Below are 27,446 nucleotides of genomic sequence, written 5' to 3'. Positions count from 1 at the left end.
TTGAAACAACAAGGATAGAAACTTCACATGAGACCAAAGCTGGATGCACAGGAGGAGGGATGATGTTTTGTTGGGTTTCTTAAAGGGTCACTGTGTTTCTGATCTTCTGAACAGCCTTTTTTGTCCCGTTCCATAGGATGCTTCTTTGGGAAGGGAAAAGGCTTTTTCTCTTCCATTGGAGGGGCATTCAAAACAAATCTGTCAACTCACATTATGTACATACATATGGGCTGTATTTATTTTCTGTGGCAAAATATCACTCTCTTAGTACTGAAAATTAAGTATCTTTATACTTATTTTCTTTATCTCCATGAAAACTTTTTTTGTGTGTACAGTAAAACTTGAAATCTTCTTAGGTTAGGCAGGTCCACTACTCATCTGCAATGTTCTTAGGCACAGATGCAAGGTATGGCCTATAGGCCAGCCTGCAGTTGTGTTTGAGAATGGCCCCTGCTGCCTGCTTGGGTACTTCAGACCCCACCACCCAGGGGAAAACTGCTTATCAGCTAACCTGGGCACGTCACCTACAGTACAGCAAAACCCCAGGGTGTTCACTACAGGAGCTCTAATGTAGATCCTAAGAAATGGGAACACCTGGGACATCAGGAAACTTGGGGTGGGGAAGGAGCAGTCCAACATAGGAATACAAGGCGGGGTTCATTTTCTTTATAAAACAGGCAATATCTGTACAACTTGGCCACAGCCACAGCTGCCTGGCTGGGGGGCAGGAAATTTAATACTGGAGGTGAAGAACCTTTCCTGTCTCTTTCTTTTGGACACGCAAGTCTTGCATCTATGTTGGATCACACATGCAATGGCAAAGCTTTGGTGAAGACCCTTAGAAGGCAAGGGCTGCCTTGCACAGGCACTGTCAGGGATCACTAAACTGTGGGAGCCAAGTGACAGTCATGAGAGCAGCCTGGGTTCCCAAAAGCATGGCAAAACACACCAAAAATGCACTCAGTTAACAGAACTACAAAGTCTGGTGTGATGGAGAGCTGACTCTCTGGCTTCAAGGCAGTGTGTGGGATTTGTTACACAAACACAGAATCATAGACTTGTTGTAAAAGAGATCATTGAACCCAACCACTCCCTAACTCTACCAAGTCTGGTGCTTAAACTGTGTCCCTTGGCACCCACATCTCTGTGTCTTTTAAACACCTCCAGGGATGGTGATTCAACCATCTCCTAAGGAGCCTATTTCAATGTCTGACAACTGTTTCGGTGCAGAAGTTTCCTCTGATACCCAGTGTAAACCACCTCTCAACATCACACCTTCAACACAGCAGCCTGACTGGTGACAGAGAGCAATCCTTCTTTTGTTTCCAGAGCAACAGTTAGTCTTAAAATGCCATTTAGAAAACAGCAGCAACCATAAAAGGCCCAAACATTTCAAAGCTGATGCTCAGCAAGATGTGCAGGCAGGATGTGTGGACACTCACCCCACCAGATGCAAAACCAAGGAGATTGGGTGGGTAGGATAAGAGACAGCAAGGGAAAAATGTGCTCTGAGATCCTCCAATAGACACAACTCTTGAACATCATGAGATAAAGATGAAGCTGCATGTGTTTGCTAACCCACATCGCAGCCCAGTTTGCTCTTGCGTCCTGGAGAAATATGCCTTCCAGCCCTGCTGCCTGCTACTGCTTTCCCCACACCAGGGACACCTGTACAGAACCACCACATGGAGCCTTGGCAGGAACAGGGTGGCAGGAAATTGATGAAAAAGTAATTAATAAAAATAACAAAGAAAAAACTCCCCAGCTGAGCCAAAGCAACCAAGATCAAAAGCAATGGCAGGACATGTGTGGCAGGGGGAAGGTTTGTCATCTGCAACTTGAAGGCAGCTCTTTCTCCAGGGCATAGTTCTGCTTTGTCCATTCCAGTCTTCCTCTCCTAGAGACAGAAGTCACTGCTGGAGGCATGAGGGTGATCTGGCAGCACTTCTGCTCGGGGCTGTGGTTGGCAGGAGGGAGCCAGGCTGCCCTCCAGCAGCAGGTGGTCTCCAGGGAGTCCCACGGAGGAGCTGGGCAAAACACAGCCACCTGCAGGCTAGGAGAAGAGAGAGAAAAGAGCATTGAGGCATTCTGCAGTGTTCTACTGGTTTCAGTTGGGCTCATGTCCAGAGGAGACTGCTGGCCCTGAGTGGCTTTGCAGCAGCCCCATACACATCCCCACACCTTCCCCTGTGTCCTTTTTTTGCCAATGCTGCTGCATCACTTCATTGACAAGAGGATGAAAGCACACAGAGGGCAAGTGCAGTCAAATTTACTGACACTGATTTCCACCTCCTAACCTTTAGCTAACTGACCTTTGCAAAGCCTGAGCAGTTACCACAGCACTGCAGCTCATTCATGAAATATATCTGTAAATCACAGGCACCCGGACCACATCTGAAGCAAACACCTGGGTTTTGCACCCTTGCTGGATGACTCCTGGCAAGTCAAAAGCACACCAGCCCTATGAGGTGGCCACCAAGTCCTAGAGAAGTGTCAGGGTTGTTCTGCATTGGTCCTACAAGCTTCCAAACCACTAGGCAGGACCAGAATCAAGCTATTTAACAGAGCTAGAAGGTGTCTGGTGTATTGAAGGAGATGGAAAATGGAAGGACCTGAGCTGCAGCCTTGAGGAAGCAGCAGAAAATGCTTCAGCAGCACTGAATGGCCCCAGAGTTAACATGGGGATCCCTGTGAGATAGCAGGGCACCTTTCCAGTAGCAGATGATGTCTTGGACTGAAGAACAAGCTGCCCTAGGGACAATAATCACCAGTTCATGGCAGGGTAAGCAGGGAGGCAGGACAGACCCACCCTAGACATCTCACATTGCCTGGTGATGCCATGGGGTGAGGAAGTATCACTGCAGAGAAGGGCTCCTCCAGTATGTAGTGACCAGCTTGCCATGCTACCAGCTCCAGCCCAGGAAGCTGATATCTTTACAGACATGCACATCTGCACCAGGGACAGGGGAAAGGGCCAGGTAGCTTTCACTCTCTCTGTCCTCCCCAGCAACCCTGGGTTGATCTGTAGGCCCCAGTTCCAGAGGAGTCACTTGCGAGGACAGCCCTGAAGGGCACCGTGGCATCACAATGCTGCAGACCCCTTTGTGAGGCTGGAGGGCTAGCAACAGCTGAACAAAGGAACGACCTTACAGGAAGGAAGCTCTTCATCTTACCCGTGCTTTGTAGCACCCATCAAAGCATACCAGTGCCTGGTTAGAATTACTCCCTATACAGAAATGACAATTAAACAAATCATATGGAAATCAGACCTTCTACAGCACCTTCTAAAGGCCAAACCCCACAGTCTGGTCTTTTGCTCTTCAACTCTTGGTGCAAAGAAAAACTCCTGAAGTTTTCCTTTCTGGCTATGCACCAGCTAGAGCACAGTGATTCCTGTTTACTGACCAGCCAGTGCATGCCCCTCTGTGTTGAGACACCCAGGAAACAGCAGCACAGAAAATACTGAGCATGATAGCAGAGAATAGCTCTTACCCTGTGCCTGCTCCCCTGGCTCAGCATGGAGGCATACGTCCCATAGGAGCCCACCAGACTCTCTGGCGGACTGCTGATGCTCCCAAAGCACCCTGCAGCTGAGGTCAGAAAAAGGTGCTGAGGAACAGATGAAACAGGGTTCAGCTGCTTCTCAGGAATAAGCTGGTATGAGGAGGGGGTGGAAAAGCTTGAGTATGGAGCCATCTTTTCCTGGGACCTACCACTACCACTGCCCCCAGTTTCCATGCTGCACACTCCGTTCAGGTTACAGTGCACTGCCGGCAGGCTGGGCCCTGTGCCCCAGCAGCCCTGGTGCTGGGAGATCAAGTCTTGGGTGACACCAGAAAAAGCAGGCTGAGGTGGGGACCCCAGGAGTGGGGAAACATAGTCCTGCCATGGGCTGGGGCTGCTGCTGGAAAGGTGATGTGGAGTGGAGTCAGAGCTGTGGCTGCACAACCCATTCATCTGCAGGTGATGGTGCTTTGGTTGGCTGGGTGGTCCCACATGGCCCTGGCACTGGTTGAGCCTGGAGAAAGACCAGCGAGTGTCATCTTGTGTGGGATACAGGGCTGGGAAGTCACTGTCCAGCTGCCGAGACCTGGGTGGCTCCTGCAGGCAGGGGAGTCCCGGTGATGGGCTGGGCACCTTTTCCCATGGGATGCCCCGTACTGGCTGGAGGAAATGGAGCAGACCCTCCTCCCCAGCCGGCCTCCACTGTGAGCCATCAGCAGGCTCTTCCTTAGCCAGTTCTGGCAGCAGCAGGTGTGGCTTCCCTGTCACAGAATGGAGGGGCTGTTCCCACAGAGAAGCAGGTAGCTGGCTCAGGGTGATGCCAGGCTGCAGAACATGTTGGGGCATGTACTGTGAGTCTTCATTCTCCACATGGGCCTGGTACGTAGAGGTGCCTCCGTGTGGACTCATGGATGTGCCTGGTAGGGGACAGGCCTGTTGTCCTCCCTCCTGGTTGCTCACTAGTGTGGTGTGGATATAGGAGAAAATCTCATTACTGGTGAGGCAGTCGTTGAGGGATGGGGTGTGGTCAGGGTCCATATTAACCATCACCATTTTCTCATCCAGCAGCAGGAGCTCCAGGTCCTCGGCGTTCAACCCCAGGCCCTCCAGCGCACTAAAGAGCTCATTGTTGGAACAGCTCTCATCACTCTTAATTGAGAGCGAGTCAAGGGTGGCCAAGAGAGGGTCCTCCTGCTGCAAATCCACCAGCTCCTCTTTGAGGCTGTCCCCCCTTGAAGCAAGTGGAGCAGTGCCCATACTCCAGGCATCGCTTTCTGCATCCAGCAAGGAGACATCCTGGATGTGCTCCACAAAGCTGCTGCTGAAGGAGTGGTCAGATGGGAGAGCTGGCTGGGAAGCATACACTGCCTTCTCCTGCTGCATCATGGCACCCAGCAGAGAACTTGGGTTGATGCCATTCTTCTGGGAGTGTCCTCCATGGTTATGGGCAGTCTTCTTGGACTTACTGGTTTTCCCTTTGTTCTGGAAAGGGTCAGGAAAGGCTGGAAGAGGGTAAGCACTGTGGTATAAGAGCGCCTCTCCTGTAGCAAATGTAAAGGGAAGATGCATGGACCGTTTCCGAAGGTGCTCCCCTCCTTCTTCATCTCTACAGGGCAGGAAGAGGAGACTGTGGCTTGCATGGGCACAAACACATCCAACAAAGTATTTCTGCTGTGGCTAATTATGATTCCTGCAAGCCAAAGCCCCTAGCTACAACCAGCATGCATATACTAAGCAGAACCACACACATTTACACACACACAGAGAAATGCATCTTCAGCATAACCAAGAGAATATTCGACATGCAGAGGGCAATACTGCTCTGCCAGGCAGAAGTCACACCTCTGCCGTGCTCATCTATGCTGCACCCATCCCTTAGGGCACGGGTGTCGGGCTGCTGCCGTATGGCAGTGATATTTGAAGTCTCTGCTGTCCCTGCACCCACATGTCCCTCCAGCTTCTGGAGAGGAGCCACCAGGTTTCCCAGGGTAAGTCTGGACCAGTGCCTGGGACATGGGACAAGGATGTCAGCTGCAGGACACTGCTCAGCTCTCTCCCATACTTGCAGAGTGACCTTGCAGAGGGGAATGTGGCTGAACAGCATGGAAGTGTGGTATACCATGGCTGCTTCTTTAAAAGGCACAAGAAGTAATGATGAACCGAACATCCTGCCCTGCTTGGGGCACCCCAGAGCCCACATGGACAGGAGATGCCAGCCTGTCCTGCCCCAACCTGCACTTACACAAGGGGCCTCTGTGTGACGATGATGTACTCGGGCTTGCCGCTCTTGTAGACGAGCCGCGCGTTGGCCTGCACCCACTTCCAGCGGTTCTCCTTTGTCAGCAGGCGGAAGACTGTCAGGCCGCTCTCACCTGTCTTCATCACTGCCAGGAGCAAGCACATCGGAGACTGTCAGCACAGCCTCCAAGGCAGGGCTGCCCCAGCGACGCTGCCACTTCCAGCTGGGATAAGCAGGTGGGGTCCCAGCAGCACCATGTCCAGCACCAGCACCATCTCAGCTAACCCCCCCCTCACTATGCTCTACCCCCAGCTACCTGCAGTGACAACGGCATCACAGCAAAGCATAAAGCAAAGCATCCTATGGGGAAAGAGCTTCTGGGCTCAACATGGTAGCCAACACAGCTGCTTACAGTCCCAGCCCACTCAGCAGCCTCAGAGGTGGGCACAAGCAGGCAGGGAAGCGTCTCTTACTCCTGACGTGGTTTTCAGCACAGTACAGCATGTCGGCAGCATGGATGAACTGGTAGCCGGTGCCGCGCATCCTCAGCTCTGCCTCCGTGTAGCCCAAAACAATCTTCCCCCTGAGGGAGACCAAGAATGCACCCAGCTCAGCAGCACAGCCAAGGCGGGACATGGAATGGCATACTAGAAAACTGGTGTGGCATGCTAGAAACCCACAGTATCATCCCTCAGATCAGCTCTGCTGCTTACTTGGCATCACAGGCCAAAGGGGTGAAGTCCAGCTTGTGCTTTGTCCTGAAGATCATGTTCTTGGTTCGGATCTGCAGGATGGATGGGGGCTGCAACGGGGTGGAGATAGCAAAGAGAGCAAGCTGGGGTGGCAGCACAGACCCATCCTCAGACTTTTTGTTCTGCCCATGAAGGAATTTCAGCCTGCCTTGAAGGTTTAAAGCCTGGGAAAAGAAGAAAAGTGCAATGTCACGCAGAAAATTGGGTAAAGAGAGAAGGAAGGAAGTGTCACAAAAAATAAGCTATCCTCCTGTAGAGTTGGTGCAAATAATCCTTCATGACTTGTCCCTTGTGACTCTCTACTAAAATAAAGCTGCCAGCCCGAGGCTTCGACATGGAGCAGCTGCAGGACAGAGCGCAGGCTGGAGCTGCATCAGGGCATCATACAACGCACGAGCTGCTTGCATTTTAACCAGGCTACATCACAGCCTCATCAAAGGATGGCTTCTGCAGAAGGGACTCTTTCCAGACTAAAGCAGGATGAGAGGGAGAAACAGGATCATTACATATGTGGTGGTGAAGGTAAGAATCCCACTAACTTGCAGTAGAGAGGAAGAGGGATGAACACCACTCTACTTGGTCTTAAGACACGCCTTTAACAGAAACGTGGAAGAAAAGCACTTTTGTTCAAGACTCGGCATCTCTGAGAGGAGAGGAACAAAACCCACATGGTGAAGCTGTAGGTACAAAGCCTGTGAAAAACAGCATAAATACCTTGTTGAGGCAGGCAGGTGCTGCATGTGCAGAAAGGAGTGCCAGGTCTTTCAAGGCCAACTTTTGTGATCCAGCAGTGGCGAACCTACACCTCTCCTGCTGTAAAAGTCACAGCATGGGCCTGTACTCACCAGGAAGCCAGAGGAATTATCCAGGAGGCAGCGAAAACGGCACACAAAGCTCCTTTCCAGAAAGGAGGAGTTTTCTGGGGGCAGCTGATCCAGCTTGTAGGTGACAGCACAAGAGCCGACGCTCTTCCCCTCTGTGGGAGAGAGGTACTGGGAAAGGAGCAAGCAGGGGTCCCCAGCAAGGCATCTCAAGCAAGGGCTAGAGATCCCCAGCATCAGGGATTGCAATAGTTTGCAGAGCACAGCAAGACACTGGTGGAAAGCCACAGTGTTATGGATGAAGCCATGGCTTGAGCCACAAGGATGTAAAGCCCCATGCAAGCAATGGTAGGAAGCTGGGCTGCCCAGCACACGTGGGGAGCTACACATCTTGTGCTAACCGGGATGCCTGCTCCCAGCCTGCCTTTACCTTCTGGGGAAAGCTCACCCTTGGGAGCATGGGGTGGGTTGAGGGCCCAGTGGAGGTTGCGTCTGAATTCCTGCTGGTCCTCAGTGTGGATCAGCTCAAAGACGCTCTGGTGCATGACGTCTGTCTAGAGGGAAAAAGAAACCTAAGAGCTCTGCAGCCTGTACCCAGGCACCAGTTTTCACACCCCACCTGGAAACAGCCTGTCACAGCCCCAGTGTACCTAATTTCCCTGGTGCTCAACTAAGTCCCTGGCTGAATGAGGTTGGACACCTTCCACCGGAGCTGATGCTGGTGGGAACAGACATCACATTTGACTCTAAGGACCCTTTGCTCATGCCTGGGCCAGACCTCCTCCCCAGCACCCAAAAGAGCCACTAAGCATCAGCCATACAGCTTCCCCCAGACACGTTCATCCCCATAACATGATGTCCTTCACTATCCTAGTGCTGTCTGAGGAACAAGATGAAAACACGGGGTTTGGAACAAAACTGCAGCAAAGCCACCTCATCCCTAAACCACTTGTGAGAGAACAAGGCATCCGCTCTGGGACTTGCTCCCTCTGCCCAGATGGACGGTCCACATCTACCCCAGATGTTGGGGCATAGACAGCTGTATGGAAGCAACACCAAACTACAGTAACTAAAGGACTGTAGGCAAGTCCCCTTCCCTGTAAATCTGACCTAGTGCCTCTCAGGTTACCTAGGTGCCCAGACAACCACAAAGTACTGGAGCTCTATGGGATTTACAAAGGGCTTACTCAGGAGTGTGTGTCCAAAGGCAAGCTGGGCAAGGAACCCCAGATGTCTTACCACGGCATTACATAATATGGCTATGAATGTGGCTGGTGGAAAGCATCTGTGGGGTAGCAAAGCTGCTTTGACACCTCCCAGTGACCACTTCTGGCAATATAGAACCCTGTGATCCCAGCAGAGATTAATCCCTGCTGGGACCTTGAGACTATTTTCCACCACCAAGGAAAAATCCACTCTGCAAACCCACCACAGTAAGTCAGAGGTGTCCCACCGACCTGATGAAATCCCAGATAGTCCTGAATTGTATGTGAGGAGTAAAATATTAGTCCTTCTGATGTCACCACCAGGACAAAGCCGTTGAGTGCCTGGGGAAGAGAGGAGATTAGCAGGTACATGTCATGCTCACATCACCCTTTTCTGTCAAAAACAGTGGGTTCCATTCTGCTCAAACAGTGGTCAACTAAGTCATCTCTGGTCCCAGATAGCAGGCATCTGAGCCACATCCCCACCAAGAGAAATGTATAGGGCAGGAGACAAAGCATGGGAAGCCATGTAAGGAAATGAAGCCTTCCCAATGGCATCTCACTGCCGTAACACTGGGTACTGTCTTGGCTCTCTGGTACCCCTGCATGTACCTTGCCACAGTTCCAGAGCACATCCACCTAAATTCACAGGTTTTCACAGCCTGGATAAGTCTGCTTTAGCCAGCAGAAGTCAAGGCCTGCAGCTCATTCTTAGATTTTCCTCTGCTCTGTCTTGCTTGAGTGAACTCCACCAACTGAAGGCTGGCTGAAGAAAAATAGAGATCAATACCAGCAGAGCTGTGCTCACCATGAAAACAGATGGTAGCTTCTGCTGAGTTTCTCTGCAGTCATGTGGTCAGGTAGCTCTTCTGCACTGTTGCCTGAGTATATCCTAACACAAATGGATGGAAAACCTTGCTTCCATCCCAGGAGCATTCATTCAAACTCAGATTTGGACATTGACACTTATCCTATGTGAAGAGCAAATAAAAATCTCAGAACTCCTAGCAGAACCAGCCTGGACACTATGAGGAACTGGTCCATTCTGGCGTTCTGGTGGAAGCAAGCCTTTCTGACAACAGGGAATCCAAACAGCAGCTCACATTGGCTGCACTTAACATTGACTTGCCTTTACCCAGGTGGCTCTGCTCACGTATTTCCCATCCTCCCCACAGACTGGGAGGCTCTGGGCAGTCATGCATGGCCTAGGACAATGTGGGGCTGGAAAAACTAGGGGATGTTCAGTGAAGAGCAAAACCCACCACAGATCATGCTGTGCTCACCAGCACTGGCTGGGCATTCCCTGTTGCTGCTTGGCCCCTGTAGATGGGGACAGTCCTACGGATTTGGGAAAAACCTGCCCTTGTTTGCTTGCCTCCTGTTCTCCCCAGGTGCCAGAGGAGAGGCCTGGAGAAGGATCATGGTGTGCCTGCCTGGAATGTCCATGGGCAAGGCATAAGGTCTGCAAACTGAAAAGGTGAAAGCTGAAGATAAGTCTGGTTTTCAAAACTGTAGTGAATGCATCTGATTTCTGAAAAGCCATTTTCTTCCAAAGCAGGAGTGAAGATAGGCTGAGTCTGGTCCCTGCACTTGGGGCAAAACCACAGAATCACTGGTTGGGATCAGAGTATCTTTTCCTTTCAGCAAATAAACCATAGAATCATAGTTTGGGTTGGAAGGGACCCTAAAAATCATATAGCTTCCAATGTCCCTGCCATGGACAGGGACACCTTCCACTAGATCAGATTGTTCAAATGATTCACCCCAAATTCACGTTTGGCAGCAACCTGTTGCAAGGCGCTCAAGCAGCCTGCACAGCACCACCTTTCCAAAGCATGACCTAGCAGCAAAAAAACCAAGCACCGGTGTTCACAGGAGAAAGGGATATCCCCAGCCACCGACACCTGGGATGCGCCATAGCCACAAGATGCTCCCAGCCATGCTCCTCTTCCTCTGGAGCAATCTCCCCAAGAGGTCTACAGAATTACATCAGGCTAACTGCCTGTCCTGGAGCACGAGCTCATGTGTGCACACTCTCCACCCACCCAGTGGGCAGGACACTCTGCTCTGCTTTCACAAAATAAATACCCAAGCTGCTTCGCTCATGCGAGTTTGAAGCACCAAGCCCCCCATGTAGAAAAGAGCAAATGCAGCCACACCAACCTGAAGCTTGCATTTTTAATGTTACACAACTTACATATATTACAGTTCCCTGGCTCTTCCATCCTTTCCTTGAGCTCCAGGACTGCAAAGTTGACATCCAAGGGAGCAATGTGATTCCCAGCAGGAATGGGCTGAGCTGCTGAGAGCCCATCCTCGTCAAGACGGGCACAATCCTAGCAGCTCAACAAATCTGGGAAATAATTTGGGTGTTTGATCTGAGCCAGCAGCCCCAGAGCTGGCAAAACAGGACTCTGGAGAAGAGATGAGGGTGCTGGCTGACAGTGTCCTTTATATGTGGATGTGGTGAAGGCACATTATGCCCTGATACTGAATCTTGTCCCAGCATGTGGGCAAGTTCCCCCTCCCTCCAGGAGGAAGACAAAAGCCAAGGCATTAGCCAGGCTTGCACGCACCCAGCGCATGCAGCGCTCGTGCTGACACCAAGTATGGGCATAATTATAGTTTCACGCTTTCTATAGGCTGAAGCCAGTTGTTTATGAGAGTGCCCATTCATTGGTCAAGCCCAGCCTCGAGGAATCTATAAGTATCACCCCAGTTGGTAAACACGTTGCCCCCTCATTCACTTTGTCTCGGTGCTTGCTCGAGAGAGTAACTCTCGAGCTGCAGCCTTTGCCATTGAGCTTATTGTTGTTAGCTTCTGTCATACCTGCACGCATACTGAAAGCCCGTGCATGGTGAGAAGCCCAGAGGGAGGACCTTCGCTGAGCCTGAGGAGTTCAGCGTTGCTGCAGCCAGCCGTGCCGACCGGGAGAGCCCATCATGCCACCGGAGGACTGGACTGACCCCCGAGGGTAAGATCTGCCCAGTTACCGGGGAGAAGGGACTTGATCGACACCGAGTCCACGTATGTCTAGCCCCGCCGTAGCGGGAGAGGAGCCGCCGAGTGCCGCTCTGAGCCCTGTGAATCTCAGGGAAAACCATTGTTCGTGCCTATACTGCATCGAACCCGGGACCACTATGAGAGTCCTGTTGCTCCTTTAAGCTCGGTAAAGAGAATCCGCCGCCTAACGCAGCCGCATTCTCTCCCGAGGCTGTTTGCATCAGCCCCGAGAACCGCCGTGATCGGGCCGACCCCCATAGCTTCGCCTGCTTCCGTCGTTCGAGCCCACCTACCGGCCACCGTCGTCCCGCCCTGCCGTGCGAGCCGACTTCTGAGGGCCACCCCACGGACCGACCCCAACCAGGACCGATCCCTGTTGTCTGAAGGGAATTGAATATCGTCCACGTGCTTTCCATCCACTAGCACTCAGTTCAAAGGATCCGCGTCTAGCAGAGTAAGCGCTGACGCATAGAAAGATTATAATACTGCTGTGCATAGCCAGAAGCCGCCCGCGTCCCGCCGAGTCTCCATCTAGTGGTCAAGCGGCAGAACTGCACCCTTCGTTATATAAATACAGAAAGGGTTTATAGATAGTTCAATTACGTTATAATCATAACACTGAGCCAGTTGTGGAATGTATTTCACGAACGTGCACTAGAACGTGTATATAAGTTGGTGATTAATCGGTTATTAATAGTTTGGTAATAAAATAACATTTTTCATAATTCATATTCATAAATTTAATAACCTCTTCACCACAGTGGAGATCTGTGAGGAGTATGAAGTAGAGAGGAGCTTCCGTACTACTTTGGGAATGCAGCTATTGCCCCAGGAGTGCTGGCTTTTTATTCCTGCTCTCTGGCACTAGGCAGCAGCTGATGTGCAGAAGAACATTGCTAAGACAGCCACTGGTGCAGGGTCCAGAGGAGCAGGCACCGCACCAGCCTTTGCCAATCACAGGGCGCAAGCCCCTGAGCCCTGGCTTTGCAGACCTCATCATCACCTTTCCAGAGCTGGGATTAAGCCCACAGGAGTCTCCTCCTGACTCCCAAGTGGTAGGCACCACTCTGTGACTCACTTACCACAGCTCTGAAATGATCCCAATAGATTTCCAGAAAACACCTTCAAGCTCATGGCGCTGCCTAAGAGCAAAGGCCATGGAAACCCAAGGAAATCACTGTCTTAGCTCCTCAGAAGCTAGACACATTTCACTGCCGTGACAGCACAAAGGAAGTAAGTCCCCACGTGGACATTCCTGACAACTCAAAGCAGGACCCTTCTAGAAGGCAGAGGTCCTCCTGCAGGAGCCCTTTGGCTGTCCAGATCCTGTACCACTAGCCTAGCTGCAGGCAGAAAAGCCACAAAGGCCAGCCCTGGCATGCCTCCCCCACTCTGTGAGGTATAGACATCAGGATTAATTAGGGTCTGGCGTGCAGGCGCAGCCAAGTCCAGCTATTGTTGCTGCCAACTCCTGTTTCATTGTCCAGGTCAGTGTTTCTCCCCCCTCACTTTCCCCTTTATTCTGGGCACAAACACACTCCCTATTTACTGGGGTTGATCTCAATGTGTGGGAATCTGCTGCAGAGGTTGATTAGAGCTACTAAATGCACTTTAACCCTTTGAGCAGCTTCAGAGGCATCAGGAGCAAGCAACATCTTGCAGCACTCTGTCCTTCCCTAACTGCACTGACCAGCAGGCAGATTTAATACTCAGCAGACAGCTATGTGTACCTGCACTGATGGGCAGCTGAGCAGAGGTGGTCAAGCCACATCTCAGCCTTTAGGGGGATTGTCATACTTAACCTCAGTTTCAGATACCTTCCTCTGTTGTGACTGCTGCTGGAAACAGCCTTGGTAGAAAAGGACAGACCAAAAAAAGTAAGGCCAGAAAATTAGGAGGGGATGGGAAGAATCAGGGTGGAACAAGAGGTAAGACAAAGGAGGTTTGAGTGTTCAAGGTGACACATTGGGTGGATGCAGTAAACATGTATGACCATTTCCTTGGGGCACGGAGGCAGGTCCTGAGCCTCTGGCACATCCAGCATCACACAGATACCAGGGCGAGCCAAACTTAAATGAAGAGCTTTAGTACCCAGCTTAGTACCTCTGAAAGGATGGCACCAAAGTCTGGGAGGAGTTGATAAGCAGGACATCAACCACTAGTATGCCCTGCTGAGCATCTTTTTTAATCTCTACAGCAGAAAACACTCAGGTTTGTGGTTACTAACCAGGCTGGCTTCAGCACTTCTCCCACTAGACACTGAGATCCTGGCTCCCTGACTCTCAAGCAGGAGAGCAGGACGGTAATTACAGCTGTTGCTGAGTGAGTTTTTGGATAGGAGACGGGACTGAGCAGAATGCTCACCCTACTCCAGACGACATCCAGGCAGGGAACAGGGCTGCAGCCCGTGCCTGGGTGCAAGGCAGAAATGGGAGTCCTACATCCTCACAGGACCTCATGCAGCTGTTGCTTGACCTCTTCCTATTCAATGTGTACCATGTCTAGACAACAGGTCATCTCCTGGTGTCTCTGAATAAACCATGGAAGCAGCAGGTTCAGCCCAACCATGCTGCAGCATGACCAGAATTGCCTCCAGCATTGCCAATTTTGTTTATTTCAGAAAGAGAAAAAGAAGGAACTGTAGAGAGGAAGTGTCTGTTTGGGGGCTTCTTTCTTTACAGAGGTGGTTTAGACATATAAATCAAAAAGAAACTTTCTGTGTTGAGAAATAGTCTCAAGTTTGCTAGGGATGGCTTGTGGCATTTTAATTGAACTGTATGCTTCTTGCAGAGCTCCTGGGATGCATCAGTGTGCCCTGTGTGCAGAGGCTGAGCACGTGGCCTGTCAGCACCCATCTATGTACTTGGTGTCAGGCTTGAAAAATCAAGGAAGGCTTCCATGACAACTTTTCCTCCCACTTTCACCAGGCTGTGGGCAACAGCCCTACATCGGGAGCAACAAGCCCATGTTGGAAACTACACTTCAGACATCTTATGGCATCCTGGCCTGTATCAAGAATAGTGTGGTCAGCAGTAGCAGGGAAGTCATTGTACCCCTGTACTCTGCACTGGTTAGGCCACACCTTGAGTACTGTGTCCAGTTCTGGGCCCCTCAGTTTAAGAAGGACATCAAGACACTTGAACGTGTCCAGAGAAGGGCAACAAGGCTGGTGAGAGACCTTGAGCACAAACCCTGTGAGGAGAGGCTGAGGGAGCTGGGATTGTTTAGCCTGGAGGAGAAGAGGCTCAGGGGAGGCCTTATTGCTGTCTACAACTACCTGAAGGGTGGTTGTAGCCAGGAAGGGGTTGGTCTCTTCTCTCAAGCAACCAGCATCAGAACAAGAGGACACAGTCTCAAGCTGCACCAGGGGAAGTTTAGGTTTGAGGTGAGGAGGAAGTTCTTCACTAAGAGTCATTCGCCATTGGAATGTGCTGCCCAGGGAGATGGTGGAGTCACCATCCCTGGAGGTGTTCAAGAGGGGATTGGATGTGACACTTGGTGCCATGGTTTAGTCATGAGGTCTGGGGTGACAAGTTGGACTTGATGATCTTTGAGGTCTCTTCCAACCTTGGTGATACTGTGATCTTGCTCCGCCTGGCTTCTGTGTTAGACTTACAGCCCATTTGCATATGAGGGCAGAGAAGCAGGAGAGATGAATCTCCATGCTCAGAAATTCAGTGCTGCTTCCTTCACATGGAGCATTTCTAACACACAGACAACTTATAGATGGCAATTTCCTCTAGAAGGGATGGAAAACAGAAGGGGAGAAGCAACAGTTTCTGCCTCAGGGACATGGAGAGATCTTAAACCTCTGCTCAATCAGAAGCACTATGATCTACACCACATGAAATCACTGCTTTACCAAAACATAAAATCACAGAATGTTTTGGGTTGGAAGGGACCTTTAAATGTCATCTAGCCCAACCCTCCTGCAGTAAGCAGGGACAGCTGTAACATGCTACAATCTATACCAGAACAGTAAGCTCTTTGGATAAAATTCAAAGGAGCTGCATGGGGTACAAGAGGAAAATCCCTTGAAGGCATCTGCCAGAGAGAGGTGGTCAGCAAGGGACACTAACCTGTAGAAGCATCTCACCCTCTGGCACCACTGCTGAGCCTGGAGCTGATCCCTTGCCATAGTCTTGATCCCTCTCCTCTTCTTTGGCACTGTGATTCTTTAGAGCAACTGCACAAAGGAAAAGGACTTCAGTGGTGTAGTTATGCATGCAAACCACCACCAGGAATACTGAAATGTGGACCTGGCTGGATGAAGAGTCAAAGCCTCACACCGCTCCTTGCAGACAACAAGAACCAGCCCCTGGTGCCACACCATGCGCACCCCACTGGCTCTTGGTGCCTGGCAGCAGCTCAGGGAGTCACTGCCCCCAGCATTTCTTTGTGATGCTGAACTGGAATGACTCTGCAAAGGGCAGTGGACTGACAGCAGCAGAAGTTTGCACTACATAATAGGCACTGGGGCAAATCCCAGTCTTATAGGCCCATGAACATGCCATTTTGAAGGGTACAATGCAGGTAGCCCAGTCAATGATGTCTCATTACAGTTCAGCCACATAGCAGGTTTGTTCAATCAAATTAAGGCAAGCTACAGCTCACAGTGGAAAAACAGCACGGGAGAACATACAGAGGATCCAAACACAGACACCCAAGACCACAGGCAATCCAGCAGTGATCAATGCATGACAAAGACAGATGAGGAAATCCATCACTCAGTTTAACTAACGAGGTGTTTAGAAGCGTTACACTGTGTTCCCCAAGAGCACAAATCCCTGGCATATTTTAGGGTGAATACTGTTTAAAAAGTAAGAAGACAACAGGCCTGTGCATGGCAAGCCTGTCCAGGAGACAGTGGAGATAGCAGCAAAGCCAGGAAACTTCTTGCAAAGCATGAAGACAGCATTTGGCTGCTGGTAGACCAGCTGCTCCCACCAGTACATGGGCCAAAAGGTGTAAGGCACCAGCAGCAGCTGTCACTGCAGCCTGCCCTAGGCACTCCTTTGCTCCTGCTTAGACAGAGAAAAGCTTTTCTGAATTTGCCTTTCCCAGCTTCTGTGCTACATGTGCCAAGGAGCTGCCAGGCTCAGATGTGACAAGAGCATCAAATGGACCCTGGCAGTAACTTAACACCCTCTAAAGCAGGAGCAAAGCTGCGAGCCGAGACAGAGCAGCAAGTCAGATGGCACAAAGCACCAGCCACAAACAAAATCAGGCTCTGTAATGCTTGGCTCACCTTGTGCCTTTGCCAAAGTGACTGCTGAAGCTCAGCTCCTCCATCTGCACCTGCATACAGGCACCCGTGGGTGAGCAGCTTCCCAGCCACTGTGAAAGGTGGCTGCTCCAGATGCATCCCTGAGCCATGAGGTCTGAAGCTGGACTGAGGAATGCCCACGTTCACAAAGCAGCCACCAGCAGGGGAACTGATTCAGTCTCCAAAGTGGAGCATCCCCATCTCTCTGCTGGGAAGATAAGCACACAGCAAAGGCACACCACCTGCTCTTCCACTCCCAGGGCTCACCTTCCATCCCAAAGTCCTCCACATCCTCAGCAGGTGTTTGCAGTGGGTGTGAATATATGAGGATGTTGTGATTTGCAGAGCCACACTGGTAGTCATGCCACAAAACTTTCTGCCACCAGATACAGGACCATCCCAAAGACTGACTCTACTCCATAATCAAATGCAAAACCATGTCCTGGTTCTAATACTGCTTTTATTTAATAGAAGAAAAAAACCCCACATCTTACATGGCAGCAAACCCCCTGCTCCTGGGAGGTCTGGGAAATTCCCCTCAGGCTCAGCCTGCACAGATTATTTCATAAGCTATTTGAACATGAAGGGGCCAGCAGCCTGGGATTAAGGTTACATGTTTGTACAATAGCAGGTCAGTACTGAGTGTGCTGGGGTGGACATTCACACACTGCTCTGTTCCAACGGCCCTGTCACCCTGAACACTCCTGCTGCAAGCGTGGCTGACCACATGGGGTCCCCAGCCTGGATCAGGGCCCAACAAGCCTGCACAAAGCCCCAGGCACAGGCATGCCATAGGTCAGAGCAGTGTGCAAAGCCCAGACAAGGTCTTGAGGTGTGGATGGGAGCAGGTTTCTGGCAGCACCCTTCCAGCAACTTGCTTTTCTGATCCCTGAGAGCAAATTGTAGAAGCTATGAATTATTAAAGCTCTTCACTCCTCCTCTGCTAGCTCCCAGACTGCTGCCCTGGAGATGCATGATAAAAATAAACCTGAATGATAGAAGAGAAGCTAAAGGGTGCTGCTCTCTACTCAGAAGTCTGGTTTAACGGTTTGATATTTCCTCATAAAAGGAAAATTTGATCACAAGTGCTGCCTAAAACCAGCATCTGGGCTGCTCCTCAGCTGTGGGGCCAGAGGAACCAAAACTTAAAATCAGAGCATGGCCCACTGTCCTGCAGGCAGATTCCTGCCACCAAACCGAGCCTGCTCCTGGAAACAGGAGAAGCCTGTTCTTGTATAAATCAGAATTCCCATGGGGGTTTTCCTTTGACCTTCACTAAACACCAAGTTTTCCATCTGATCCACCCAGGGAACCCCAAAGACTATCTGCTCTTGACTGCAGACATCTCAGGCTGGCCTCCTGCCTGGTGTCCCCCAGCTTTGTCTCTCCATAAATAGCCCCACGCAGCCCCTCGGGTCAGCAATTCAGCAGAACTGTCACAGCGCATCAGGCTGACAGAGCGGATGGAAGCGGGAGAGCTGCCACGGCATCCTCCCCACCTCAGCATCCTCTGCTCCCACCCAGCCACTGCACTGAAGGGCAAGGCAGGAATGGGCAAACTCGGCACCAGGGCACGAGGTGGCCTTCCCAACACAGCACCTGCCCTCCCCTTCAGGTGGGAAATGAGGTGCAGGCTTACAGGAAACAAGAGTGGCTTTTCCTGGGCTCCCTCACTGGCCACCAGCACCACCTTAGCTGCTGGCAGCTGTAGGAGGAGGAAGGTAAGGAGAGGGAAGTTGGTCACCCAAAAGCAGCAAGGCTTGCACATTTTCCCTGCTGTTTCTTCAGAGGGGAAAAAAAAAAAAAGAAAAAAAAAAAAAAGAAAAGAAAAAAAGGCAGGACCCACAGACCACAAAAAAGCCATTTAGTTGAAAATCTCTCCCCACCTTCACAGAATGAAGTCCCTGCCTGCACTGGCCTCCATAAAGGAGAAAGATGTTTTTTGTGCCACTGTGTTCCTCACACACAGTTGCCCACATTTCTCCCCAAGTCTCTGGTGCCTGGCCCTGTGCTGTCACCCTTTGGGAACAGGAGGGCTGGGGGACCAACAAGGGTGGGATTCCTCCCTCCATCTGCAGGACAGTGCTTCCTGTGGCACTCAGCCTGGGAAGCTGTTTCATGTGATGCTGGAGGGACACCTTGCCACCTACCAGGTTTGCCAGTGAACTCCTGAACCTGCCAAGGCTTTGCAGACCTGAGAAATCTCTGCTCCAACAAGTGGGTATTAACATTTTTGAGAGGATATCACCCAGCCCCCTTCCCTCCAGAGTAAAACCTCCCAAGTGGGAGCAGAGTTTTGCATTGGCCACTGACTGTAAAGGAGGAAAAAGAGATGAATTGGTCTCAAACCCAGTCCAGGAGTTGATGCAGGAGAAGCAACAGAAGGAAACCAAACTGCTCCATGGCTCTTCATGAGCAGTACAGGGGTTTGCCTCTGCACCACATTTAAAGGAGGTGAGGAAACACTGAACCCAGCAGCAAGTGATGATGGGGACATCTGAGTGGCAATTATCAGGCTAAAAAGGTCTTGCAGCCCATGGGATGTGAAGGAGAAGAGGGGTTTTGGTAGTACAGGGGTGCTCCCTGCAAGCATTCCACCATGGGTTTCAATGCCCTAGTGTGTATTTGTCATTTTTTGGGGAGAAGGAGAGATTGGTCAACTTATTTATTCATAAAATTGCCTTCTATCCACTTCTCTCTCTATCATTTGTGCTGATTTCCTAAAAAGCAGGTTTTCCACTCAAAATGGAAGTAAAATCCTTACCATGAGGTATTTCCAGGTCTTCCTTTCCCACCCACATCTCCAGCTCAGCTCACAGGCTGAGTGACCTGCAGCTCTGCTGTTTGGTACATGCATCCTCACATTAAAGGGTAGGAAAACAATTTCAAGGGGTTATTTATTACAAAGAAGCAGCAAAATACTTGAAATCTAGTAAAAACCCCCACAAACCTCTATAGGTTTCCTTTGAATAAACTGAGGTTGTTTCATTTTTAATCTGGAAGTGGCATTTAACAGAAAAGTGGTTTCCCTCCAGTCAGAATTACATTTACCTTTTAAAATAAATAAATGGGTTTCCCTGTCCTAAGAGAAAAGTTTTGCCAATGACCTCACGTGGTCCCAGGTAGAAGGCACAACACCCGTCACAACTCAGGTGCAGGGCAGCACAGGAGCAGGCCAGTTCCCTGCCCTACTGCAGGCCTCAGGTGGCCCCTATCAGACATCACTCATCCTCCTCCTCCCTCAGCTGGGCAGAGTAGCCCTTCCTAACAAAGACCTGGATTGCCAGTGGCACTGCTGGGGAGATCCTTCAAGACCCACAAAAGCCAAGGAAGAATGCAGCTTCCTCCATCATGATACAAGAATTCTGCAGTGCTCCAGTGAAACCAGCACAAGAGCTTTCATTTCCACTGGTGGGAGACACAAGCATGGCTCAGCAGGAGTTTGCAATGCAGAGAACAATGGCATGATGCTAAGGGAGCAAAATTTGGCCCAAATGCCTTCTTAATTGACACACTCAAAGCTAAATTGCTGTTGTGAAGGCAGGCAGCTTCCTCTCTGGTGTCTTTGATGGTATCTATGCTGTTAGCATGCCAAATCTGACATTTCACCCACATGTTTTACAACAATCTTACAAGTCTCCAGCTATTTTGAGAAGTAAAGAGGAGGAACATACACTTGGTAAAGTGTATCCCATTCTGGGAATATTTTTTTTCCTGAGCTCTTCCCAGCCAATGCAGAATTATTCCACCTTGACATACAAAGAAGACTCAGCAGAAGCAGCCAGCAGCTCCTCTGGTATAAAGTGTTTGAAATGCATTAGAAGGAGAAAGCATCATGACCAATTCCTCCCAGCTTGTAGAGTCATCAGTTTATTTCTCACCACTGAGCTGCATGGAGCCCATTCTCTAGCAACTGGCAAATACTTCTTGAGTTTCCCCTTCCTTATTCATGACAGATACTACAACTTCACTTACGATTTCACAATACCTGCCACAGCTCCCTGTTGACAGAAATTTCATTAAGTAGATGAATTATTTATCTGTTGCTTGAATGGTGCAGATACACCACCTTCTGTGAACATGTGCAGTGAATAATGGATGTCCTGTTAAAAGACCTAATAGCACTTTTAAAAGCAAGGAGGTTTTGACTATGTGGGGCTTTCTGTTGTGTCACCAATGGCACTTGAATCTCAATGTGCAGAGGTTTAATCAAGGCCAAAGACAACAAGGCAAAGCCAGTGCCAGGCTTTACCTTCTTCTTGCAGCATCAACAGCTGCTTGAACCTTCCTGCCTTCACCACTTGCACCCGAGGAGCTTGAGGTGTGCATCATCATTGTAGCCTTTCAGTATTAAAGGGGGCCTATAAGAAAGATGGGGACAGTCTTTTTAGCAGAACAAGGAGTGATGGCTTTAAATTAAAAGAGGGCAAACTTAGACTAGGTATAAGGAAGGCATTTTTTACATTGAGGGTGGTGAAAAGCTGGCACAGGCTGCACAGAGAGGTGCTAGAAAGCACATCCCTGGGAACGTTCTGGGTCAGGTTGGATGGGGCTCTGAGCAGCCTGATCTATAGTTAAAAATCTCCCTGATCATTGAAGAGGGTTTGGCCTAGATGACCTTTAAAGATCCCTTCCAATTCAAACCATTTTGTGATTCTCTCATTCTATGATCTCAGGCTGAAAACTGGAGTTCCCTGACAGCTCTGCTTCCTCTGCTTCCATGCTTGTGTCTGAAGGAGCCTTGGGAGGCAACTTATAGGCAGCAGTGCAGGCAGCCACCAAGAGCCCAGTGCAAACCTCAGAGACCTCTGACAGCTTCCTACCAGCCACTCTTATGAGAGCCAGGGAGAAATATTTGGCAAGGAAAACATGCATCAGGAAAAGTGCCTACCTAAGGGAAGTCATAAGACTTTCCCAGCTTAAATTGCTCTTCCAAGGCTAGCTCATTACCTAGGCAGAGAGTAGGGTGATCACAGGACTAGGCTTTATTTTCTTAAACCATCCCTTAGGCTGTATTGTTATGGCTATCTGCAATGAATGGCTGAACAGCTCATGAGGTGAGAGAGCAGACTAAGTGAACAAATGAGCAATGTTGGTCTTCTCTCAACAATCACACAAACACACATCCCAATCTCATGCTCTCATCCCTAAGCAGAGGTTTCAGAGGCATAGTTACATGGTCTAGAACAACTACATAGTTTAAAGCACTTTTCTAGGCTGACTCAACTACCAGGGAGCATCTTAGGCATTTTTGGGGCCACCACAGCTCTAGCAGGAACTGCCTGAATTTGTACAATAGACTTTAAGTGGACTCCATGGAAACCCTCAACTGCTGCAGGAATGTTATTTTTTAAAAACACATTGGAGAGGCAAACTGTTTAGGTCTTGCATGCATGACAATAACTTTCTGTCTAAAACATACCACGTATAGATCAAAAACACACACAGCCACAGACGAAGGCTACATCTACCCTCTGATCCATGATGATGGGCTGCAGCTGATAAACCATCTTGAGCCACAGATTTCCAGTGCCACAATACATGCCAGGGCATTTCCCTCCTCTCTCTAAGCCAGCAATGTTCTTCCCATAGTATGGCAACAAAGTTGGTGAGGGGCTTGGAACACAAGCCCTGTGAGGAGAGGCTGAGGGAGCTGGGGTTGCTCAGCCTGGAGAACAGGAGGCTCGGGGTGACCTTATTGCGCTCTACAACTACCTTAAGGGGAGTTGTAGACAGGCAGAGGTTGGTCTCTTCTCCCAGGCAACCAGCACCAGAACAAGAGGACACAGTCTCAGGCTGTGCCAGGGAAGGTTTAGGCTGGAGGTTAGGAGGAAGTTTTACACAGAGGGAGTGATTGCCCATTGGAATGGGCTGCCTGAGGAGGTGGTGGAGTCACCATCACTGGAGGTGTTCAGGAGGAGACTTGATAGGGTGCTTGGTTGCATGGTTTAGTTGATTAGGTGGTGTTGGATGATAGGTTGGACGCGATGATCTTGAAGGTCTCTTCCAACCTGGTTTATTCTATTCTATTCTATTCTATACAAACCCCAGACTTTACTAAGAGCCTCACATGAAATGAAGGCTGCAGGTCAGTTGCTCTATGTCAGTGCTACAGCAACCATGGCCACCTCAAGAGCATTTTGATTTAAGCTGAGCAAGCCAATGCTGTGCTCCCAGAAGCATGCTGCCCCATGCTGCCTCCTCCCCAGCTTCAGTTTGGGGACCAGATGGAAAAGCTGAGCTGTGTTATAGTTCTCCAAAATTGCATGAGCCCATGAAAGCCCAACAGACCTCTTGGGAACACCAAGCTGGCCTCCAAGGTCAAACAAATGCTCAGGGAGGGCTAGCTCTCACACCCTAGAAGAGCCAGACTCACTGTAGGGTAAGTGCAGCTTGGACAACCTTCCCAGCATGCTGCAGGAGCAAACGGTGAGAGATACTTCTTCAAACTGATCCCTTGCCTGTTTTCACAGAACTGTGCAGAATCACAGAATAGTAGAAGTTGGAAGGGAACTCTGGACACCATCCAGTCCAACCTCCATGCTAAAGCAGGTTCACCTAGGGAAGACTGCACAGGATCATATCCAGGCAGGTTTTGAATTTCTCCAGAGGACAATCCACAGCCTCTTTGGCCAGCCTGTTCCAATGAAGCTCTTCCTTATGTTCAGATGGTTTTCAGGTCTGCCAGATGACTTCCTACTAAGTATTTAAGTGGACAAAGCAATACAAATATTATCTGACAGCCACACCACAAAGTGCCTTGGAAGTATCTTCGATTGTGCTAATAAATCACCATCCAGGGTGAGATCCAGCAACAAACCTTCACCAGCTTCCTTCCCTGCTTCCAGAGTGAGGGAGGCAGAAGAAACAAGGACCCCTCACAAACCAGTGGCATTTGCCAGGCCCTCGTGTCAAGAGGATGAATGGGGAAGGATTAGAGGGGAGCAGCTTGCCAGGCACTGCTGGACTAAGCTGCCAGCACTCATGTCATGCCTCTGCAGATGCCAACATGGTGGCACTGGCCACCCAACAGCGGGACATGGGGTAGGGCTGGAGCAAGGTGGCTCAGTGGCTTAGCTTCACTACACCACTCAAGGATGGTCCTTAACATCAGTGGGTAGAGAGGAGGGGGGCCCTCAGGGGAGATGTAGACCACTGTGCCTGGCTCCTTCACTCTGGGCAGAGGCGGCCAGAACTGCAGCATACTCCTACCTCTACAAGCCACACATGCTGAAAGAGCTTCCTGCAATCCAGGACATTTCTCAGCTTTATGTCCTAGGAGCCAGAAGGTCCTTCAGATGGTCACAAAGAAAACCTTCTGTCTGCCATCAGGATGCCTGTCTGCACAGCTTGCAGCCTGACATTTGTTTAAACAGTCATACATCTTTATTGCTTGTATAAGGCAAAACGCAGCACTCCTTCCAAGAGGAGACCATGGCTAAGAGCTGTCATGGCCCAGAATTCTCCCTCCCCAGAGAAGCTGAACCTATATGGCAATCTTGTAGCATTAAACTGCTTCCTGCTTTGTTAAATCAGAAAGATTTGCCAGACTCCAGAACTGAACAGAATTAATAGATAAACACATACATAGATGCTGTTGCCCTCTTGACTTCCAAAGAAGACAAGACCACCACTTGACATCAGGGGTGAAAGTCTGAGGAACTGTTTGTTCAGATAAATAGCCCTGATTAACAAAGAACATTTGATGATTTCTGAGCCCCTCCTAAGATTAAACAAGATTAAAACACTGAGCAGCCTTAAATCCTCTCATTGTTGTCACCTAACAGGACTCTAGACATGCCCCCTGCCAGGCAGAAAGGAAGTGCAACAGTTTCACTCGAGGCCACTTAAATATGCAAATCCTCATGCATGAAGGAAAGCTCTAGAACCCACCTGCTTTTTAATCACTGAGGCCCATACAGACTTCCCCATACATCAGCAACACACAAATCAAGATGCCAAAAGGAAATGAAAAATAATTAACTTTCAAGTAGCCAGGAGGAGACATACAACAAATTATTTAATATGGGGGCTGGAGAAACAGATTAAACCTGCTGGGTGAATTGCCCTCGGCGAGCACTGGCACCATCCATGACATGCTGTGAAGATGTTTCTCCTCACAAGGCATGGCAGCCTTGGGAAGGCTTCTGTTTCTGCCTTTGCTTTTCCTTGGTCTTCTTTCAGGGAGCACTCAAGCAGGGGCATATTCAGGTGAGGGAGAATGTCAGCTCTTCCTTCCTCTCCCCTCAACACAAGGGGTTTGCACTCACTGTTTCTGAGCTGCCTTCCAACACAAAAAGACCCCAAACCACTCATGTTTTCTGATCCAGATCACACAGGACTTGTCAGCATTCAGCAGCTAAAATAGCCTCCCTGGGATCCTGTTCCACATTTTCAAGGGTGTTACACAGGAATTGAGCACAGGAGCTTGCCTGGCTCAGCAACAAGCCCCCAGCTGCCCCTCTAGTTCCCTGACAGAATGTGGCAAAACAAACCCCTTATGTGGATGACCAAAAAGAAAAAGGAAAAAGGAGAGGAAGAAATAAGCATAATATTCTGAACAGCAGCTTTCCTAAGGTGAACTTTATCTCAGCTCCAGCACAAATTATTAGCAACATCACTCTAACATTGACACCAAGAGCATTAAAATGATTTGATTTTGTAAAGAGAATCATAGAATTGTTTTGGCTGATAGGTTTGCCCAGAGCTCCTTTTAAAGATTTTATTTTTTAAAGCTGCAGAGACTCACCTAAGTCTGCAATCCCTATTTGCATCTAAAAGGAAGAGGCTTTCCCACTTCCCTCTCACACCTGGATTATTGTGACATGCCAGAAACCAGAGCGAGGTGGGTATCATCACATAGGTCTAGACACACCGATGCATTCAGTGGTTGGTAAGCTGAGATCACAAAATCAAATTAGACCAAATGCCAGAAAAAGAGAAAAAAAAAAAAAAAAATCAAGAGAATGTCAGGTAAGGGTACTCAAAGTAATCCTCCATGCTGGAGATGCAGGAGAGTCAAACCCCACAACACACAGCCCTTGCAGGATGCTCCTGAAGCAGGTGGCTCATGTCTCCCAGGTCATCCCATGCTCACCCTTCCCCAGCTGAGCTGGTGCAGCATCTTGGCACCTGGGAAAGGACAACAAGCCCAAGAGCAACTCCGGGTGTGATGCTTCCCAGCAAAGACCAGCCATTTCAAACTCATCATTACTCAATCACTACCACCTGTCTGTTTTATAAATTCTCTATATAGCAAATTTACAGTTATTAACGTTTTAGGGGCAGAGTGAAGCCTGCACTGCACTAGACCTCCACCCCACGCAAGAAACATGCATGCTTCAGAAACACCAGCAGCACACTGGTCCTCCCCTGCTTTGGAGCATCGTTGCAGACAATGGGTTTCAGGCATCACGTTTGGCATTGCAGAGGCTGACAGAGCAGAGCTCCTTTCCGGGGCAAAACCGAAGTGGAAAGCACAGCCGAGAGAGTCAAACAAACACATTGACCCGATGCTGTGAGGCAAACAACTGCCCTCCAAGACCACTCGTTTTTCATTTCACCCACTTACCAATTCTACAAGTGGGGCTACCGCAACACCATTCTGCATGCTCTAATTACAATTGCAATTACAGCCCAGTGGAACACAGACGTGTCTTTAACACGGGCTATTTTACAAGGTTCCCAAATAAACTGTAACCACATCCCTGGCAATTCATTGACAGCACACCGACTAAGTCACCGGACTATTATAATGAGGGTCAAAACCAGTCACTTGGACTGCGAAACTTTCCCTTGACTCCCGAAGCCTCCGTCCGGGACCACGCCGAGACCCTGCAGCCTAGACTTCAATTTTCTACTTTAGCAGAGCTCACGAACAAAATAAACTTCATCCGCCCGGATCTCTCTAATTCCAACCGAACGCGAGCTCTGCTTTCCATGCACCCTGAAGCCTTGCGGCTTGAGACTGCAAAGAAACAAAATCCGGTGTCAGAACGGAGAAAAAAAACATTTCGGGGTGAGGGCAGAAGCACTTTCAGGGGAAAGAGGAGGGCGGCTGCCGCGGGGTGCCCCTTACCGCTGAAGAAGCTCTTGGCGCGCAGGTAGCCGGCGCTGAGGCGCAGCACCGACAGCTTGTCCAGCCCGGCCACCACCTCCTGAGGGAAGGGCAGCAGCCCGGCCAGCCGCTCCAGCTCCCGGTTCAGTCGCTCCCTGTGCCGCTTCGAAGGGTTGGAGGTACCGCCTTCGGCCGGGCATGGCCGCACCCTGCGGGCAAAGCCGCGTTATCGGTGCGCCGCTCCAGGCCGGCCCCGCTCCCTCCCCGGGACCCTTCCCCTATACCCCCACTCACGCCCGGGGCACCGGCTTCCTCCGCTTGCGACCCGCGTACATGGCTAGGTCAGGGACCAGCAGAGCCCAGCGCGTCCCGGGGCACGACCCTCAGAGCCCCGAGCGGGCAAGAGCCCTACCGCCCCCTGCGAGCCCACGGGGAGAGCGGCCGGCAACGGCCCCGCCCCGGGAGAGGAGGGGCTGGGGAGGGGAGTGTGAGGTCTGGTCAGGGTTCGGAAAGGAGTGGGGTCTGGGGGCTAAGAGTGAGAGGTGAGAGAAGGGGTGTGGAAGGTGAACGAGGGGCACAAGCACTGGAACAGCTGCTC

The 27,446-nt window shown here is 50.2% G+C and overlaps 1 protein-coding gene across 1 annotated transcript; it reads right to left on the bottom strand.

The window, feature by feature from the left end:
- On the bottom strand, positions 1-27,218 carry LOC137441162 (aryl hydrocarbon receptor-like). The gene is made up of 11 exons (XM_068138161.1): positions 27,143-27,218; positions 26,870-27,057; positions 15,605-15,711; positions 8,774-8,863; positions 7,765-7,870; positions 7,341-7,471; positions 6,457-6,659; positions 6,217-6,326; positions 5,747-5,888; positions 3,493-5,110; positions 1-2,053 (listed from the first exon to the last, which is right to left on the bottom strand). The coding sequence occupies exons 1-11, from the start codon at positions 27,181-27,183 to the stop codon at positions 1,898-1,900; spliced, it is 2,892 nt and encodes a 963-aa protein (XP_067994262.1). The 5' UTR covers positions 27,184-27,218; the 3' UTR covers positions 1-1,897.
- Between the last annotated feature and the right edge of the window lie 228 nt (positions 27,219-27,446).

Source organism: Melanerpes formicivorus, unplaced genomic scaffold, assembly GCF_026170545.1.
Source record: "Melanerpes formicivorus ecotype bairdi unplaced genomic scaffold, bMelFor1.0.p_v2 SCAF_5, whole genome shotgun sequence".
Taxonomy (NCBI): domain Eukaryota; kingdom Metazoa; phylum Chordata; class Aves; order Piciformes; family Picidae; genus Melanerpes; species Melanerpes formicivorus.
This window is presented reverse-complemented; position numbering and strand designations above follow the sequence as displayed.